At 41.1% G+C, this 18,467-nt stretch overlaps 1 protein-coding gene across 1 annotated transcript in view; it reads right to left on the minus strand.

The window, feature by feature from the left end:
* Positions 1-379: 379 nt before the first annotated feature.
* Positions 380-18,467, minus strand: part of ada (adenosine deaminase) — a 29,126-nt gene continuing 11,038 nt past the window's right edge. The window contains exons 4-11 of the mRNA XM_030732821.1: positions 9,520-9,663; positions 9,317-9,432; positions 7,422-7,546; positions 5,341-5,412; positions 3,642-3,743; positions 3,043-3,110; positions 2,824-2,953; positions 380-1,908 (exon numbers count right to left, since the gene is read on the minus strand). Coding sequence (XP_030588681.1) covers positions 1,804-1,908; positions 2,824-2,953; positions 3,043-3,110; positions 3,642-3,743; positions 5,341-5,412; positions 7,422-7,546; positions 9,317-9,432; positions 9,520-9,663 — 862 coding nt within the window. The 3' untranslated portion in view covers positions 380-1,803. The remainder of the gene's footprint in view (positions 1,909-2,823; positions 2,954-3,042; positions 3,111-3,641; positions 3,744-5,340; positions 5,413-7,421; positions 7,547-9,316; positions 9,433-9,519; positions 9,664-18,467) is intronic.

The raw sequence follows: 18,467 nt of genomic DNA on the forward strand, positions 1-18,467 counted from the left end.
TACCAGAACCACACATGACAGCACATGCTGCTTTTGTGTACATTTCAATGACCCCAGGATGCCGGTGTTTATATTGTCACCTAGCTTGGCCCCTCTACTCCCATTTATCTGTTTTTACAAGAAAGAAACAGCCATTTATCTGCAGGGTTTTTTTTTTTAGCAATATTTAGACACGAGGCTGTTTATAAATGATTACTTTACAGAGTTTATTTCATATCTGTGATGGAGCTGTTTCTGAAAGATGTGTAAAAAGTTACTAGTTGGAGATTATTGAGGTAAAGAAATGGTGGCGAGCAGCAACATTTTACAATAGCTTTTATTTTGTTTTCTTATAAGTGCCATAAATGTGTTGGTTATAAATGGATGTGCTTTTTTTTTTTTATTAAGTGAAATTGAAAAATATTTTAAATAAATACATACATCCAAAAAAAGAAAAACGTAATCAAATGCAAAACCACTGGTCTGTCCATCTAGGTGATGGTAGTGTGCCACCTAGTGTTCATATGTAAGACTAAACTTTTGGTATTGAGCTGTTTTCACCTGATGCAGTTTTTCACGTGGAGGGCAAAAAGCACGTGTGTCTCCAACGCTGGATTGCTGCGCTTCACCTACACCTGAACAGTGGATATTCAAAGTGAACTCTAGTTTCTCGTAGGTAGTCATTAGCATCCGCTGCTTCCAGTTATGCTTCACATCATGGTTTCAGAGGACACTTGAATGATTTAGCTGTGACAGATGTGAACTACAAACAACCTCCACCTACTTTTTCATTTTCAGTCTGGTTATGTGTTAAACCTGTTACTTCATGAGTGTAATGGTACATTCAAAGCTTCCCTGAATCTCCTTACTACAAAAGGACGTAAACACAAGATGAAGGTCAAGAAGTTCTGATCTGGACACTGCAGAAGACCCTAACTTTGTCCAAAAAAAGCACCCTTAACTAACACATTAAAGCTATGCAAATGCTAAGTATGATTTTAAAATAATTCTAAAATCCGCCCCAAAAACCATGTGTCCATTTGGCTATTCTCTCCTTCATGGTTATCAGCTTATGCATCTCCTCACCACTTAAAGTACAGCTGCTTTTTTTTTTTTTTTTTTTTTTTTTAAAGATTGCTTCATAGATGTCTCATTTTATCCTCTTGCCCTTCTACCACTTCAGTGTGCTCCTCCTACCCCTACTGAGACTTTCCTAAGCCAGTTGAAAGACCATCTCTCTGGTGTTTCCTGAGCCCGCCCTGGGATATCTGTCCAAAACACCTTACCTAGGAGGCACCCTGGACAGAAACCCTGAACAACCTCAGTTGGATTCTTTCATTTTGGCGACGTAGATGAAGTTGCAGGGAGCCAAATCTGGTAAACAGGGCTGGTTTTTATTGCCGCATGTGGCCTTTATTGCCACATGTACCATTACAGCTAATGTTTTCCCTCTGGTGGAGGTCTGTGGTGAAAGGGGACACAATGGGACTTTTATGGAACAATGCAAAAACAGCAGCTGTGCTGAAAGAGGTCTGGAGGTGCACAAGAAAAAAAAAATGCAGCCAAATTTAAATCATATGGTTTTTGATTTGAGTACCAAAACGTTTTGCTTGTACCTTGTACTCAAACACACAAACAGATGATATACAGGTATGTAAAGTGAAGATTTTTAACCTTTAAAAAACAGCATATCTGATGTAATATTCAATATGTATGTTGGGTTAAAAATGACTAAAAACATCTCCCACTGCATCGGATGGGAGATTAAGGTCTGTGAGTGATTTGTCCCTGCGTTAGGTTTATCCTCAGATCCGCTGGTCGGGTTTAAAAGGCAGTGCTCTGCAACATCCCATAGGCCTCATAGAGTTTGTTGAGGAGCTCTTCCTTTTCATTGTCAGGTAGAAAGCACGACTGTGCAGAGCAAATGTTCTGTAAGACACAAGAAGGCAACAAATTTCACATTCAGCTGCAGAATTCACTTTTAGGGAATGGTTCAGGAATCTGGAAAGATTTTTAATACTCGTATGTGGAGTAAATACAGCACTAAAGGCAGCAGCGGCGCTTCGAGCTTCTGCAAATTCATATGTGGATAGATGTTATTGAATAAATGCACAGAAAATCTAAACTGTTTAGAAGTATTAATCTTCTCGCATTGGCTAGTTTTGCAATAAATGGCTTGAATCAGCAAAAGATTAAGGAACTGAAAACAGAAACGGTGCTAAATGCTGATGGTTTCACTTACTGCTTAACAAAATCAATGCTTTGCTTATCTTATCCTTCTTAACTTATGTAAAATAAAAAAAAAATATATGGAACTCCACAACCAGTGACTGTGCAGCAGATTTTGCACCGGGCACCTGGCGCAGCAAAAGATTAGCAACAGGAAGGGACGCCTCCTGGTGACAACAGGCATCCTCTCCCGTCACTGTTCAGGAAATAGTGTGGCAGTTACTGCGCTTTATAGCTCATTTTTGTTACCACTATACAGAGCCAGGCCTGCTGTTTCCTGGATGTAGCTTCACAATAAAGATGAAACGAGTATTGATCTTCTCATCTCACTTGTGGAAAAAAGCCACTTAAATGTCAGTGTCACTCTCCCTTTAATGATCTCTTGCACACTTATTCCAAACTTGGATGTGGAGCAGAATTCATGCGTTGTTTAAAATGCGACCGAGGCTCTTCGGTGAACAGTGGAATATTTCTCCATCTGAGGTTTTGTCCCTGCTTTACTTAACGATGCAACACGCAGGGCATCTACACACACCCCCGCCTTACTTTCAAACCATATTCAAATGAATTCTTCCTGTGATCCGCTGCTGTAATTATTCATGCATTTGATCTCACCAGTCGTTTGAATTCCTGCTCTGTGAATCCCATGTCTTTGTGCGCTGTATTGTAGTCGAGGTTCAGGTGAGAGTTGAAGATCAGAGGGTCATCTGTGTTCAGAGAGTAGTTCGCTTCATCCTTCATAAACCTGCACGAAGGAAGTGGTGAAACGATAATGAGTGCCTAAATTTAGTTTCAATGAATTGTTTTATTTAAATATGTAAAACAAAAACTCACGTAATGATGGGGTGTTTGGTGAAGTCAGAGCAACAGGCACCTGTTAGCTTACTGGAAATGGGACATGTCTGCAATCAGAACAGCAAAGGCAACACTGAGAGGCCGAGCTATCCCATAAAACACCATTTTGACTTGTCACAGCAGGAAAAACACACGTGGAATTACTGACGCCCACTTCCACTAAGTGTCCCACTGAGGCATTAGTGAGTACTCTTCTTAAATCAACCTCAGCGTTCCCTCTCTTAGGATGTTGTGATTCCTAAAATACATCTGAAGGACGAGCTTATGTGTCTCTTCCTTGTAAGAAAGGAACTGAGGAAATGAGAAGGGTCAAATGTATAATTTCATGTTCTATTATGAAATCAAACTCTCCACTAGGGGTCAGTGTATCATTGTTCCTACAAGTAGATACTTGGTAGCTTGCTGCTCCACTATATCAGTGTAATTAACTAATAGAACCATCTCATTTCCTGTCTGTAATGACCAAGATTATCAGTGTGTAGTGGTGAAGGGGGTAAAGTACATTTAGTAGATAAGAAAACCTTGTGCATGATTCAGCTTTATAATGGAAATGCCGATCATTTCACATAATTCTTTACCTCAAAGTGCATTTTTTGATCCAGCAGTTTTTGGTAGAGGACCGGGTCATCCAGAGTGTGGTAACCGTGCCCAATGCGTTCAGCTTTCAGCACTTCCACAGCCTAAATATGAAACACGAATTCATGACATGTGAAAGGTTATAAAGTGAAGAAAACTGCAGATGTCAGCAGTGGCTGCAAGCTATTTCCAGAGGCACATTCAGATGTTATGACATAGCTGATCTGTTAGTTTAAAGGATGGGGCGGCTTAGAGAGTGACTGTTTTATTTTAGCAACCACTGCACAGTCAGACATAAAGTGGTTTTGCACTAAAGAGGTTTGAGATGGATGGTAAAAAAAAAAATAATCACAGTATGTAGACCTATATTGGGCTCTTAAGTATACCCTTGTAGGCCCTAAAAAGAGGTGGGACCTGCAGTCCAAATGGACCCTGCTCCTGCCAGTCAGCAACAGCTGTGAAGGACGTTGTATTAGCAGCTAGATGTTTGCTATACTTTAGACAGCTTTAAATGAAAAAGACACCACCTCGACAGTCAGGCGAGGGACAGATGTGAGACCCGTAGTGAGCCTTTAAGGAAAGCTTCTTCTATTTACTTATCTATTCTGCACAGTAACAATGTGCAACAATCTAATTATACTCGGCAGAGTTTTGTGCAATAACTTCCTGCACTCTTGCCACAATGAGTTATTGCATGATCAACACAGTGACAGCAGCTGTGGCGCTTTATCATTTGTAGTTTGTTTAAATGATAAATGAACTGGTATTTATATAGTACCTTTCTACTCAATTTGAGCACTTAAAGCACTTTCTACTACAAGGCTCATTCGCGCGCGCACACACACACACACACATATCCATTCACACAAACACACACACACTCATTCGGGGTGATTTGGGGTTCAGTATCCCAGCAGCCAAAGGATGTTTTGATACACGGACTGGAGGAGTTGTGGATTGAGCCACCGACCTTCTGATTGGTAGATGTCCTCCTCTACCATCTGAGCCAGAGCTGCCAGTAGTTTATAATTTACTGAGTACAGTTGGTTCTGTAATTTATGTCAGTTAAATTCCAATGTGGTTTCAAAATAACAATGGACCCACTATGGAAGATGTTATGCTAAAGTTTGCCTGCTCTTTGCTGGGGGAAAGGGGCCCTCTCAGGGTTAGCTGTGGGTGTGCCTCACATGTTTGCGTTATAGTGCTGGAGCTTCACATATCTCTGTTCATGTGTCATCCTTTATGCATAGATAGTATTTACTCAGTGATAAATACTTTGAGTTCTTAGAAATATTAAAGCACATCTGATTTGTTGTTTCACCAACCATCAAATGACCAACACCAAATATAAAACCATGTTCTTCTCATTTTGTTTGGATCTCTGTTCTCATTCCTGCTGTCAGCATGTGGTTTTATCATTTTGTTTTTCAGGACATATAAGCACTCAGATGACTCGGAAATATCTCATTGTTGAACAGCTTACTGCCTTGAAATACATACTGTATGTATAACGTAATTTAAAGGCACACTAACCTTCAGTTAGCGGACATAAAGCTATGCTCTTCTTGTTTTGTTTGGATCTCGGCCCTTTATTCTGCGGTTAATATGTGGCTTCATTGTTTTGTTTAAACACTCTTATACGGACAGTTAAGCAATCAGTGGGCTCCACCAATCCTTTGGTGTTATTGTTGAGCAGCTTACCTCCTTCACCACAGATGATGGGCCCACCTCGCCAGCATGAACAGTCCTGTGGATCCCACAACGCACTGCTTCCTGATCGGGAAAAAAAAAAAAAAAATCAATCATAAAAACACATCAGTAATCAAATAGCTGAGCCAAACATCTGGCTTTCACATCTGCAATATGCACCATTCACTGGGCTGCCATTTATAATGTAGACAGGTTTTTGCACACACTTGTTTTGGCAATTAATAGCAAAGTGAAAACTGTTCCCCAGTGGGTGCACACTGAAACAAGAATTCATTTTTAATTTGTCATCATGGGAAACTAAATATAGAGAGGACACTGCTCTGTCTTGAACATCTGCTTTCATTTTAGCACTCTCAACCTTGGGCACACAAAGTGTGTCATGCTTAATCAGCACATTATGCATGCATCTAAAGATCCCATATGAAGATAACCTTCAATATTAAGGTAGACTTTGCTCTGTCAGCTCTGCTACTCGTTAATAATTGAAGGAAATTTATTCCATCAATATAGATTCCCCTCAACAGGATTACAGACCTCCTGTACAGTGAGGACTTGTATATAAATGACACAGTAGATAATGATAAATACTGCTCATCATATACAGATATTAGATATAAGAGCTTTCTAAAGGAAAAAATAAAGAAAACAAATGAAACATTTGATCAACACGATCATGCTAAAGGACTAAAATTTAGGTTGTTATTAGGAGTACTAGATGCATATGCATGTTGGTCAGTCCAATGAGTGTGATGAAACAATCCCTTTCTCTGCTGGAACAGAAAAGCTACCAGCTGTAGTCAATCATGGACGTTAAAAGAAATTTAAGAGGCTTTGACGAGTTTGTCAAGTTTTTCCTGCATGTTGTGCAACTTTTCTAAAGAAAAAGAAAAAGAAGAGTGCACGGAAATCACTGACAGCCCAGCATTCCCAAAACGTTCACATCCGAGATGAGTTTGCTTCAACTTTCAACTGTGTGTTTACCTGTCTACACACACACACACACACACAAATACACACATGCAGGCAAAATGTGACAGATGCAGTCCAAGCATTCAGATGGTATTGTAGCTGTGTTGATGTTTCATGGATACAGAGTGAGTCAACAAAATATGCACGACATCTGCAAATATTACACTGAAATTGCACAATACGTTTTTTTTGGCCAGCTTGACTGACTGCTCACCTCATTCAGCTTCTGATGTGTATTTTCATTGACACACAAGCTGAGGCAGTGGCTGCGTGAAAGGAATTTTTGTACATTCTCACAGGTATCATGAGATCTCTTTATTACTATTTACCTTTAACTCTATTATTTTCATACTAAATGTGTATGAAAAAACATGTATAAAATACAGATTATGATATCTCCCCATGCTGTTAACCCAAAACCCTCCCGTGCTTGCAAAAGTAATTAATTTGATGTAAAATGTCCAGTACTTCAGTGTATTAAGTGATTAATCTACTTCCTTCATTAAGGTCTGACAGGCAAAACTGATTACTCACTGTGCTATTCTCAGAATGAATCAATACAGCTAGCAGAAAACTAAAAAGGATGTTTCTGAGAAGCTTCACTGCACAAGAGGAAATTGGTTTGGGAAAATTAGATTTTCCCAGGGATAACTAAAATAATTACAACTGAGAACCATAAATGTTTGTCATTTTCTCCTAAATCAGTTGGTAAGACATCTTACTACAATAAGCAGTACTTGTTCAAGGTGTCAGCAGACTTTATCCTGTGGGAAGCATGGTTTCCAGAGAAATTCATGGCAATACTTCCAAATGGTTATCAATTTTCACTGTGGACCATTACCATCCCACAAAGCATGTCTCTTTGTAGCTGTAAAATAAAACTTCAAATACTCTAAGGATGCCTGAAAGTTGATGGTGCGAAAAACTGCAGCCATATTTATCCGGCTGTGGCCTGTGGGAACATGGGGTGGACTCTACGACTATAAAGGTATTTTATGACCTCGAAATGACATAACGCTCTGTTGTTGCAGCTGGATGGTGCGAGCCTGGCTTATATGTTTTTTACTGTTGACCAAAGATAATTTGTTTGTCACCAAGCTCACCTCGTAGGCCTTCCTGTGTTCTGGATTGGTTTGACAGTTGAGTGATTCATCACCTGCCAAATCAATGGCAACCACTCCCTCATGCTGATATTTCTTACACAGCTCCACAACATCCTTTGACCAGTCTGAAGAATTTAAAACACAAATGTGTTACTTAACAGTTTGGTCCTGCTGCCTGAAAATACACACAAATGCTGCATGAGTGATGCATAAATGTGATGATATCTAACTACGATGCTACATTAATCCACAGCTATGACAAGTTCAAGACATTAATCAGCATTCATAACTGTATTCATCTAGAAAATATACAACAACAACAACAACAACAGAGATTTGTTCTTAAAGAATCAGTCTGCACAGTCTGTGTGAAACCAGTGCCAGCAGCTGGCTACTTTTTAACCTTTGAACATAACAAAGGTGGCTGTTCCATGCTGTTCTTGGTTTTACATTCACTGTAAAAACATTAGAGTGGCTTCACTTTCCTTATCTAACACATAACAATCAAGTGTTTCCCCGGCTTATTGCATCACATCCTGACTTGTATTACTTCCTGGAAATTTTCACATAGGTCTTTACCTCAAAGTCTTTCGCAAAAATCCAAAGTTGCATACGTAGGCACCGTCAACTGTTCAAGCACATACAAGTCTGCTAATGCGTCTGATGCTTTCTAAAATACAGCAACTCAAATATCCTGTTCACAAAGGCACTGATAACAATAAAATGTAAACTATTACAGCATGTTTTGCAGGAGTTGAACTAGAAAATATACGATGGCAGATATGAATGGCGCTCGGCAGTTATACAGGAAACAGCTGCATAAATGGAGCAGAGCAACAGACACATCTCTATGGTCACTGCTGCTGCTAACAGTAACTGCTCATTTTACCAGAGTTCTGCTGCTACTAGCAGTAATATAACACATATTAGCCCTCTCGTGTCCAAACCTGTAAAAACCATGTATCTCCAAAACGACGACTTTAATACCACCATTGTTTTTTTTTTTTTTGTGGCTTTAAGAAAAGCAGTCTTAGAAAATCTCAACAAATACTGCATTTCAATGACATTTAATACATGCATTCATTGACTCCTGAAGAATAACATTTATAATACTGCATTGGGCTGTAGGAGGAAACCAAAGCACCCAGTGGGGCCAGTTTATCGGCCAATGTGAGCCATTTGCCGATGTATCGGTATTGATAACAGCTGAAAAATTAAAATTAATAAAGGAAAGAAGAAATGTCAACCACGTGCGTTGCCTTCCCTGTTGGCAACACACGTGTTTGACACGTCACAAACACAACAACCAGCTAATATGAGTGGAGTTGCACAGAGTAAATGTGTAGTTCACAGCCTGTTGCAATAATTAAAAGAAATTTAACTGTTGTCTTCAAATAAATAACTATACATAACTAATATTAGGAAAATCTGTCAATGTTTTGTCTAAAAGAAAGAAAAAATTTGCTGATATATCCCTGAAGGCACAGGGACAACATGCAAACTCCACACAGAAAGGCTCTAACCATGTAGAAGCTTTGAATGCTGAAATTTTTGGCTGAGGTGCAGTGATAAATGCTGCATTACTGTGGCGCCTCCATAACTACCATAGTCACATGTTAGCAATTTCATTTCAAGAGCTCAAAGTGCCACTTTGTCTAAAAACAGTCCATAAAAAACTCTTAGTTAGTTGGAGATATATGGTGTTTACTGGAGAGCAACAATTTGTAGAATATAGAATAAAAAAAATACCTTAATAAAGCTTTCTGTATTATTAGAGGTTAGCATGTGTTTTTCTGTGGCAGTCCTGTTTATTATCTAACTGAGGCAGATGCTAAGACAAGAAACCTTATCTCACAAGGTTGTGTTGGCAGACAGGAGCATGAACAGTTCATTACTTGGCATGTGGCGCATGCAGCATAGAATGGACCTGGCTTTGATATTGAATTTCCTTTCCCCCTCGCTGAGACCCTGGTTAACCAGGCTCACCACCTCATCTGGAGTCAAGTCGCCCCTGAGCAAAGACAACAAGAAACGTTCCAATAAATACAACAGAAGTTTGTTCAACCATTTATTTGAGCTATTAAAAACAAATACCCACTCGTTCTGGTTCCATGGAATTGGATCCACACCACTGTTAGCTAGAAAATGTGGGCTGTATCTGACCTCAACGTAAACCACTCCTTCATTTGCTTTGTCTTCGACAAACTCATAGGCTATCCTCTTAATGGCCTCTCGGTCTCCACTGAGAATAAAACAGAGAAGAATAATTGCCCATTAGCTCTGACAAGCTTATCTCAGTAAAAAAAAAGTTAATCCACTGGACTCTCATAATCAGTTATCTATACAATACTGTCTTTCACAATCCAAAGCATAAGCATTTCAAGGCGCAAGCACACAATGTTACTGATATGATATATGATATGATGCACTTTTTTTTGCAACTTAATGGTGATGATTGACTTATAATCTGTATAAGATTGTATCCTTTGACTCTGATAACTGTTCCTTATTATCCATAACAATGTACTTGGGCTTTGGATTTCAAATAAAAACCAATTAAAAGAAGCAATACATAATTAGACATGGATCTTTATAGTTATTAATTACTGAACATTTATTTTATCCTTTGTGCTGACATGTTTTCTTGAGTTTTCACTTAAGTTTATCTTTTTATTTATTTGCAATTTGTATTCTTTAATGGTTTTATTAGTTTTTCTTGCACTTTAGTCTTGCGTTTGCAGTTTACATGTGAACCGCCTAACTATCAGCTTGTCAGTGATCTGCAAAGTACTTTAATGAACTTTATGGAGCAGGTGCTATGCAAATTTGACAGAAAAGTAAAATGTGCGAAATATATTGCTTTTTTCTACTAATTGGTGAACATATTGACATTTTACAGATTCAACAATTTATCAAAAACATGACCACAAGATAATTAGACAATGAACTTTATTTTCTAGTTGCAGTCCTATGGACGAGTACAGCTGGGATCTGACAACATTTTTAACCCAAAGTGGGAGCAAAGAGCGACCTCAATGTAACCCAGTAGAGAAAGCGTCCCCTTTTCTCTTCTTTTATTTATATCAATACACTTGTACTGTTTTATTTTGAAAAACCTTTATTTTGAAAAGAGGAAGTGTGATTCCCTCGTCTTAACCTTACTTCCGGTCTCGCTATATGCGGCACTTTGAACTGAAGGTGGCAGGCCGTAGACCCGCTGTGCTGAACTTTATCAGTCATCTTGGTGAGTTTTAATGCAGAAAAGTATTCTCAACAAGTAATTGCATTTACAGAAGCTAATCTGAAATATCTGTTATGTTAAGTTGATGGAACACGAGCTAGAGAGGCCGTGTGGCTGACCGTCGCCGTGTCCTTATTGATACCTCATCTTGGTGAGTGAGACCCTGTGTTGTTGGAGCTAGCGTCATGCTAAACTTTAGCATTGTGCTAACGCTAAGTCGCGGGTAGATTCCTTTCTACTTAAGAGCCCTGGAAATGTTGTTTCTGTTAAGATATGGTTTTACCAAGTATGGTTTGAGTTTACAATACGCACTTTAAGTTTTCTTTTCTTTTCTTTGCACTTATTTCTTTAGTTGGATATAATGTTTGTTAATTGCAAATGTATCTTTTTATGAGTTATAAGGAAAAAGTTGCAGAACATTTGTAATGATGAACCCAGTAGCCCAGAGAGGGTTTAACTGATACAGAGGATGACTTAAGGAGAATATTGGAGTTAGGTATACTACATGCTCATTCAAGGAGTGAGAAATTAGTTGCATTTCATGTTTGCAAAAGCTTAAAAAATGATTTAAGAATCAATCATTTAATTGATTAAAAAATAATTTCATTTATTGTTTGCGTTGTTGGAGATAATTTCATGACTACAAAGATTTTGAAGAAAAACATGCATGTAAAATATTACTGTGGTAATAAGGGAAATGAAGAAAAAAGACTAAGCTATAGCTGTAAGAATAAGATAGGAAATTGGGTTTTATTTAGCTGTATGCAATAATATCATTATTGTGTGTAGGCTAGGTTTGATTTGCTGATTAAGAAGTTGGATTGGATTGCTGAATCGCATCCTTGGATTCTCTCCGGACGGAGATGGCGAGCCTATGCCCAGAGCAGAACTGAACATTGGTCGAGGAGTCCCCTTCTTCTCTTCTGTGTTAACATCTACGTGGTAACAATACAAACCACTGACTGAAAAAAGGAGCTGAACTTGAAAGACAAACATATTTTGACTTGACTAACGACCAAAAGGACAAAGCTGAAATACTGAGCTCAGTAAGACTGTGTTTTGATTTTGATATGCCGGCTTGTTGTTATTATTATTGTTCTGATTACGTTGTGTTGTTATTTCATTTTTGCTCAAAATAATAACTGTCTTTTGCTCATTTCCTGCCTCCAGCCAATTCATTTCGCACTCACCTTGATTCCATTGTACTCCTGCCGAACCTAGCATCTGGTCTAAGATAATTGAGTTGTTCTGAGGTACTTAATAAGTCAGGGGTTACAAATATAAAATGGCGAGCCAGCCAGGAGACTTTTTCTCTTTTTTCCTGACGTTGCATTAAGCTTTAACCTACTAAAAATGGATATTATTGAACGTAAATCTGTTAAGGTCCCCAATGCGGTGATAGTGAGTGAAATGGCTGGAGATGAGCAAACTGAGGAAGTGGCTGAGTTCTTGAAACAGTTTGGGTCAATCTCACGAGTCATAAAAATAGACGATAGTAAATCTAAGTTCTTCCAAAGTGTTATTTTTGAGTACAACTCAGGTATTGCCATTAGTGCTCTTGAGCCATTGCCATGTACCCATGTATCCAACAGCAGGGATAGTTATAGGATACAATCGCTTGCCAGTGTTTACACGCACTGTGTGGGAAATGATACGACCAAGTCATATCTCACTGAAATCAAAAACCTAGCTAAGATGAGTGGCAGAGATTTTGCAGATGTCTTGAAGGACATGATGTCACAGATTGCTGAGTCAGTCAAAGAAACTGGACACGATCACACAGAGTCAATCAACTTACCTGAGAATGCACCAGCTTCTTCCTGGGTCGAGCCTCAGCCTGCAGCAGCTGACCTCAGTGTTCAAGGTGCACAACAATCGAGCCAGTCAGATCACACTGCGAGTACCCCAGCTCATAGCATGACCACCATATCTGCACATGATTTAAATCCTCCAGAAGTGCAGCGTATGGTAGTTGAGCACATTGTAAAGAGAGAAGATTATGCAGCGCAGCAGTTTTCACAAAAACTTAGAGCTTTTTCTGGCAAAGACCCCCGGCCAACATATGAGCCAGATTATGACACATGGCGTTCCAGTGTGGAGCTACTCATGAGTGACTCCTCCGTTTCCAAAGTGCAACAATCTCGAAAGATCCTTGAGTCGGTCTTACCCCCAGCAGCTGATGTAATTAAGCATTTGAACCCTAGCAGCTCGCCTGCAGAATACCTTAGGTTGTTAGACTCTGCCTATGGGGCAGTTCAAGATGGCGGGGAGCTGTACGCCAAGTTTCTAGACACATTCCAGAATACAAGTGAAAAACCATCGTCTTACTTGCAACGTCTTCACATAGCTTTAACTCACGCTGTGAAGCGGGGCGGTGCCTCAAGTCATGACTTTGACAGACTTCTCATCACCCAGTTCTGTCGAGGGTGTTGGGACGATCCCCTTTTAACTGCGCTTCAGCTAAAACAAAAGCGAGAAACCCCACCAACTTTCCCTGATCTGCTTCTCATGCTACGCACTGAGGAAGACCAAAATGCTGCCAAAAACATGCGAATGAGACAACATTTGAGCAGTACCAAGCAAAAAGTGACATCTCACCTCCAAACCATCAAAGACTGCTCAGATCAAAATGATAGCACAACTACCTTAAGCTCAATTCAAGACCTCTCAAAACAAGTCGCAGAGATCCACTCCCAACTAGTAAAACTGACGGCAAAATCAAAAGTACAGAATGAAAGAAACACACTAAATACAAAGCCAAAAGAGAAACGAGAGCCGGGAAAGGTGACCAAGGAACTCACAGAACGAACAGTCAGAACTTGGAGTTCACCACCCAAGCCGTGGTATTGTTTCCAATGTGGAGAAGATGGTCACATCAAGCCAAACTGTGAAAATGAACCAAACCCAGTTCTAGTTTCTGAAAAGCGCAAACTGCTTAGAGAGAAGCAGAGGAAGTGGGAGGTTGAGAATCCCTCAGCCGTTAAAGGACGGTTAAACTAAAAACAGTCCCTATTGCGGGGCAAATGGGGGCTGTAGGCAGTCAGTCATGTCCCACTAAGTACAAGCAAAGAGCCACCCTTAAACAGTCTGTCATCAAGCCACAGGGGTATAATCTGCCCAAAGGATTAATTGGCTCTAAATGCACAGCTGTAGTTAACATTTCTGGCATTCATGTGAATTGTCTTCTTGACTCAGGATCACAAGTGACCACTGTTTCTGAGTCCTTCTACAAACAAAACTTCCCAGATCAAAACCTTAACCCACTCCATAACCTTTTGGAAGTGGAGGGTGCTGCAGGACAGCTCGTCCCATATTTGGGCTATATAGAGATGTGTATTACCTTCCCAAGAGACTTTCTAGAGGTAGAGGTTGACATACCAACCTTGGCTCTTGTTGTTCCGGATGCTCATCCGAACAGTCAGACACCGGTGCTAGTTGGAACAAACACACTCGATGTCCTTTATGAGAAGTTTTTGGACATTAAGACCATTGGTTACTTACCTAGTCTTTGCGGGTATAGAGCACTGTTGAAGACCCTAGAACTAAGACGTACACAAACCAAAGATGGGAACATTGGATTAGTTACCCTGTCAGATAAGTCTGCAGCTGTAGTTCCAGCAGGCCAAACAGTAATATTGGAAGGATCTGCAAACATTCACAGTGCTGTAACTGACACATGTGCCATGGTTGAGCACCCCTCTCAGTCTTCCTTGCCTGGTGGTTTGTGTGTTAAATCTTGCTTGATAACACTCCCTTCACGAGCTCCACACAAAGTACCTGTAATGATTACAAATGAAACAGAACAGGATATCACCATTCCTTCCACTTGTGTCATCGCAGAACTTGGAGCTCTCCATTGTATTCTGTCCCAGCACAGTGTCAGTAGTGGAGGTGAGTCGACCACAACCAAAACACCGATGAGTTTCAACTTTGGTGACTCTCCGATTCCACCTGAGTGGAAAGAGAGGATAACCAAGCAACTCAATGACATCACAGAAGTATTTGCATCCCATGATCTTGACTTTGGGTGTACAAGCCAAGTGAAGCACGCCATCAAGCTTTACGATCCGACTCCCTTCAAGCACCGAGCACGCCCTATACACCCTCAAGACCTTGAGGCAGTGCGTAAACACCTACAGGAGCTGCTTGCAGCAGGTGTGATAAGAGAGTCACAGTCACCCTACTCGTCTCCCATCGTTGTGGTGAGAAAACGAAACAATGATGTGCGCTTATGCATAGACTTTCGCAAACTTAATTTGCAGACTATAAAAGACTCTTACGCTCTTCCAAATCTGGAAGAAACGTTTTCAGCCCTGTCAGGATCTAAGTGGTTTACGGTCCTTGACCTTAAGTCCGGATATTACCAGATTGAGGTAGAAGAAACCGACAAAGAAAAGACCGCATTTGTAACACCACTTGGATTCTGGGAATTCAACCGAATGCCACAGGGCATAACCAACGCCCCAAGCACGTTCCAGCGACTCATGGAGCGCTGCGTTGGTGACATGAACTTGCAAGAGGTTCTGGTTTTTTTAGATGACCTCATCATCTTTTCAGATAGTTTGGAGGAACATGAACGGCGACTTATGCGGGTGCTCCACCGTCTTAAAGAGTATGGGCTAAAGTTATCGCCGGAGAAATGTAAGTTTTTCCAAACAACAGTCCGGTACCTCGGTCACATAATCTCTGAACACGGTGTTGAGACTGATCCCGAAAAGATTCAGGCTCTAAAGACCTGGCCACGACCCAAGAATCTTAAAGAACTGAAATCTTTTTTAGGATTCTCAGGGTACTACAGACGGTTCGTAAAAGGCTACTCGTCCATAGTACGTCCTCTAAATGACCTCACGCGTGGGTACCCACCACTCCGCAAAAACTCAAAGTTCAAAGATACCAGACAGACCTACTTTGACCCCAGACTGCCATTTGAGAGCCGATGGACCACAGACTGTCAAAAGGCTTTTGATTCTATCATTGAAAAGCTAACCTCAGCCCCGGTTTTAGGCTTTGCAGACCCAAAGCTGCCTTACGTACTCCATACCGATGCCAGCACCACCGGGTTAGGGGCGGCACTTTATCAGGATCAGGGAGGCCAGCTCAGGGCCATAGCTTTTGCCAGCCGCGGGTTATCAAGGAGCGAAGCACGTTATCCAGCTCACAAGTTGGAGTTTTTAGCACTCAAATGGTCAGTAACTGAAAAGTTTCACGATTATTTGTATGGTGGACAGTTCACAGTGGTTACCGATAGTAACCCGCTTACATACATATTGACCTCTGCTAAGCTAGATGCCACCAGCTATAGGTGGCTTGCCGCGTTGTCAACCTACAACTTTAAGTTGCAGTATAGAGCGGGTAAGCAAAACCTAGACGCAGATGGGTTGTCTAGACGTCCTCAAGGAGAGCTTGTAAATGATGTCCAGTCCCAAAAAGAGCAGGAGCGTGTAAGCCGGTTTGTAGAGCGCCATCTAGCGGCGAACGACACCACAGAGCTCGTGGATAGTGATGTTGTCCAAGCCATTTGTCAGAATCACCTTGTCAAAATCAGGAGTGACAGTCATGATAGTGGTGTTACACTTGTGGAGTCACTTACCATCTCTGCAGAAGCGATCCCAGACATCTATGGTTCAGAGGAACACCCTGGTTTACCAACTATTCCTGCCTTGTCCAAATCAGAAATAATGGACAAACAAAGAGCAGACCCGACAATCAGGCAAGTTATTGAACAAATCGAACATGGTGTAACTCCTCCACCAACTGCTAGGAAAGAACTCCCGGATCTTCCTATTTTGCTCAGGGAGCTAAATCGACTGGAGATGCATGATGGGGTATTATATAGGAGGAGACAAGATGGAGAGCAAGTGACGCACCAACTCGTTCTTCCGGAGGAGCTCAGAGCTCCAGTACTCCAAAGCTTGCACAATGACATGGGCCACTTAGGTTATGACAGAACACTTAACCTGGTCAGAGCACGATTCTTTTGGCCTCGTATGGCGATGGAGGTTGAGCAGAAAATAAAGAGATGTGATCGCTGCATACGAAGAAAGTGTCCCCCTGAAAAAGCAGCTAAACTGGTTAACATAACCACCACACGACCTCTAGAACTAGTCTGCATGGACTTTCTTAGTCTGGAACCAGACAGCAGCAATACGAGCAACATCCTCGTAATAACTGATCATTTTACTAAATTTGCTCTTGCGTTGCCTACCCCCAACCAGAAGTCAAAAACGGTTGCCAGGTGCCTGTGGGACCAATTCATTGTTCACTACGGTATACCTGAGCGCCTGCACAGTGATCAGGGTCCTGATTTTGAGGCAAAACTAATAAAAGAGTTATGTGAGATCTCAGGCATTAAGAAAACACGAACTACCCCATACCACCCACGGGGTAATCCCACTGAAAGGTTCAACAGAACATTGCTTAGCATGTTAGGAACACTTGAATCCAAACAAAAGTCCCACTGGAAAGAGTATGTTATGCCGCTGGTACACGCGTATAACTGCACACGCAATGACGTGACAGGGTTTACTCCCTACGAATTAATGTTTGGCAGAAAACCCAGATTGGCAGTTGATCTGGCGTTCGGACTTCCTCTCAACAAAGATCAAAAAGTGACACATTTGCAATATGTTGAAAGTCTCAAGAAACGGCTAGAGGAAAGCTATGCGTTAGCTTCAGAGAACGCTCAAAAAGTGGCGGACAAGAATAGGACCAGATTTAACCACAAAATCACTGTTTCTGAACTTGAACCTGGGGACAGGGTTTTAGTTAGAAATGTGAGGCTGCGTGGTAAGAATAAACTTGCTGATAAATGGGAGGCAGACATCCATGTAGTTGTCAAACGTGCTGGTGACTTACCCGTCTATACGGTTAAGCCTGAGTCAAAGCAAGGTCCCTCCCGAACTTTACACAGAGACCTTTTGCTTCCCTGCAATTGTCTTCCTGCCGATGCAGCAGACACATCTGAACCAGAACCGATTCGCTGTTCCAAGACACGTCGGACTGCTGTTTCACGAAATAATGACCATGAACAGTTAACCGAACTTGACGATGAACCTCTGCTTCGATGGGTTGAGGAATCCCCATGTGAAGAGATAGCCAGATTTACTACTGTGCACGAATATCCAAAAATTTCTCAAAAACCGGACGTGACACACCCACCTGATTGTGACTTATCTGAAACCACTGCCAATGCAGAACCAAATATGGAGAAAGATCCAAATGGAGATGAACCTACGGATTGCTCACTTGTAGGAACCCAACCGGATGGAACCAATACTGGAATTGACGACCTAGTGGAAAATGAACCGATCACCATGCTGGATGAACCTCCTGGAGATTCAGTCGAAGATCCAGTAAGCCAATCAGTTGAGGTGCCTGATGAAACAGATAGTATTGATCCCATTACAACTCAACCAGTACGACGATCGGAAAGAACCAGACAACCTCCTAAAAGACTTGAGTATCCTAATTTAGGAAATCCATTAGTGACGGTCGTGAAATCTCTGTTTCAAGGGTTGAGTACAGCCTTCTCCGAGTCCCTTAATAGTCACGAAAGACAGTACTGGGTACACATGCAACGGGACGTGCATGACATTTAGCAGGGGAGTGTGTAACCCAGTAGAGAAAGCGTCCCCTTTTCTCTTCTTTTATTTATATCAATACACTTGTACTGTTTTATTTTGAAAAACCTTTATTTTGAAAAGAGGAAGTGTGATTCCCTCGTCTTAACCTTACTTCCGGTCTCGCTATATGCGGCACTTTGAACTGAAGGTGGCAGGCCGTAGACCCGCTGTGCTGAACTTTAT

This window comes from Archocentrus centrarchus, chromosome 7 (genome assembly GCF_007364275.1).
Source record: "Archocentrus centrarchus isolate MPI-CPG fArcCen1 chromosome 7, fArcCen1, whole genome shotgun sequence".
In the NCBI taxonomy this organism is placed as follows: Eukaryota; Metazoa; Chordata; class Actinopteri; order Cichliformes; family Cichlidae; genus Archocentrus; species Archocentrus centrarchus.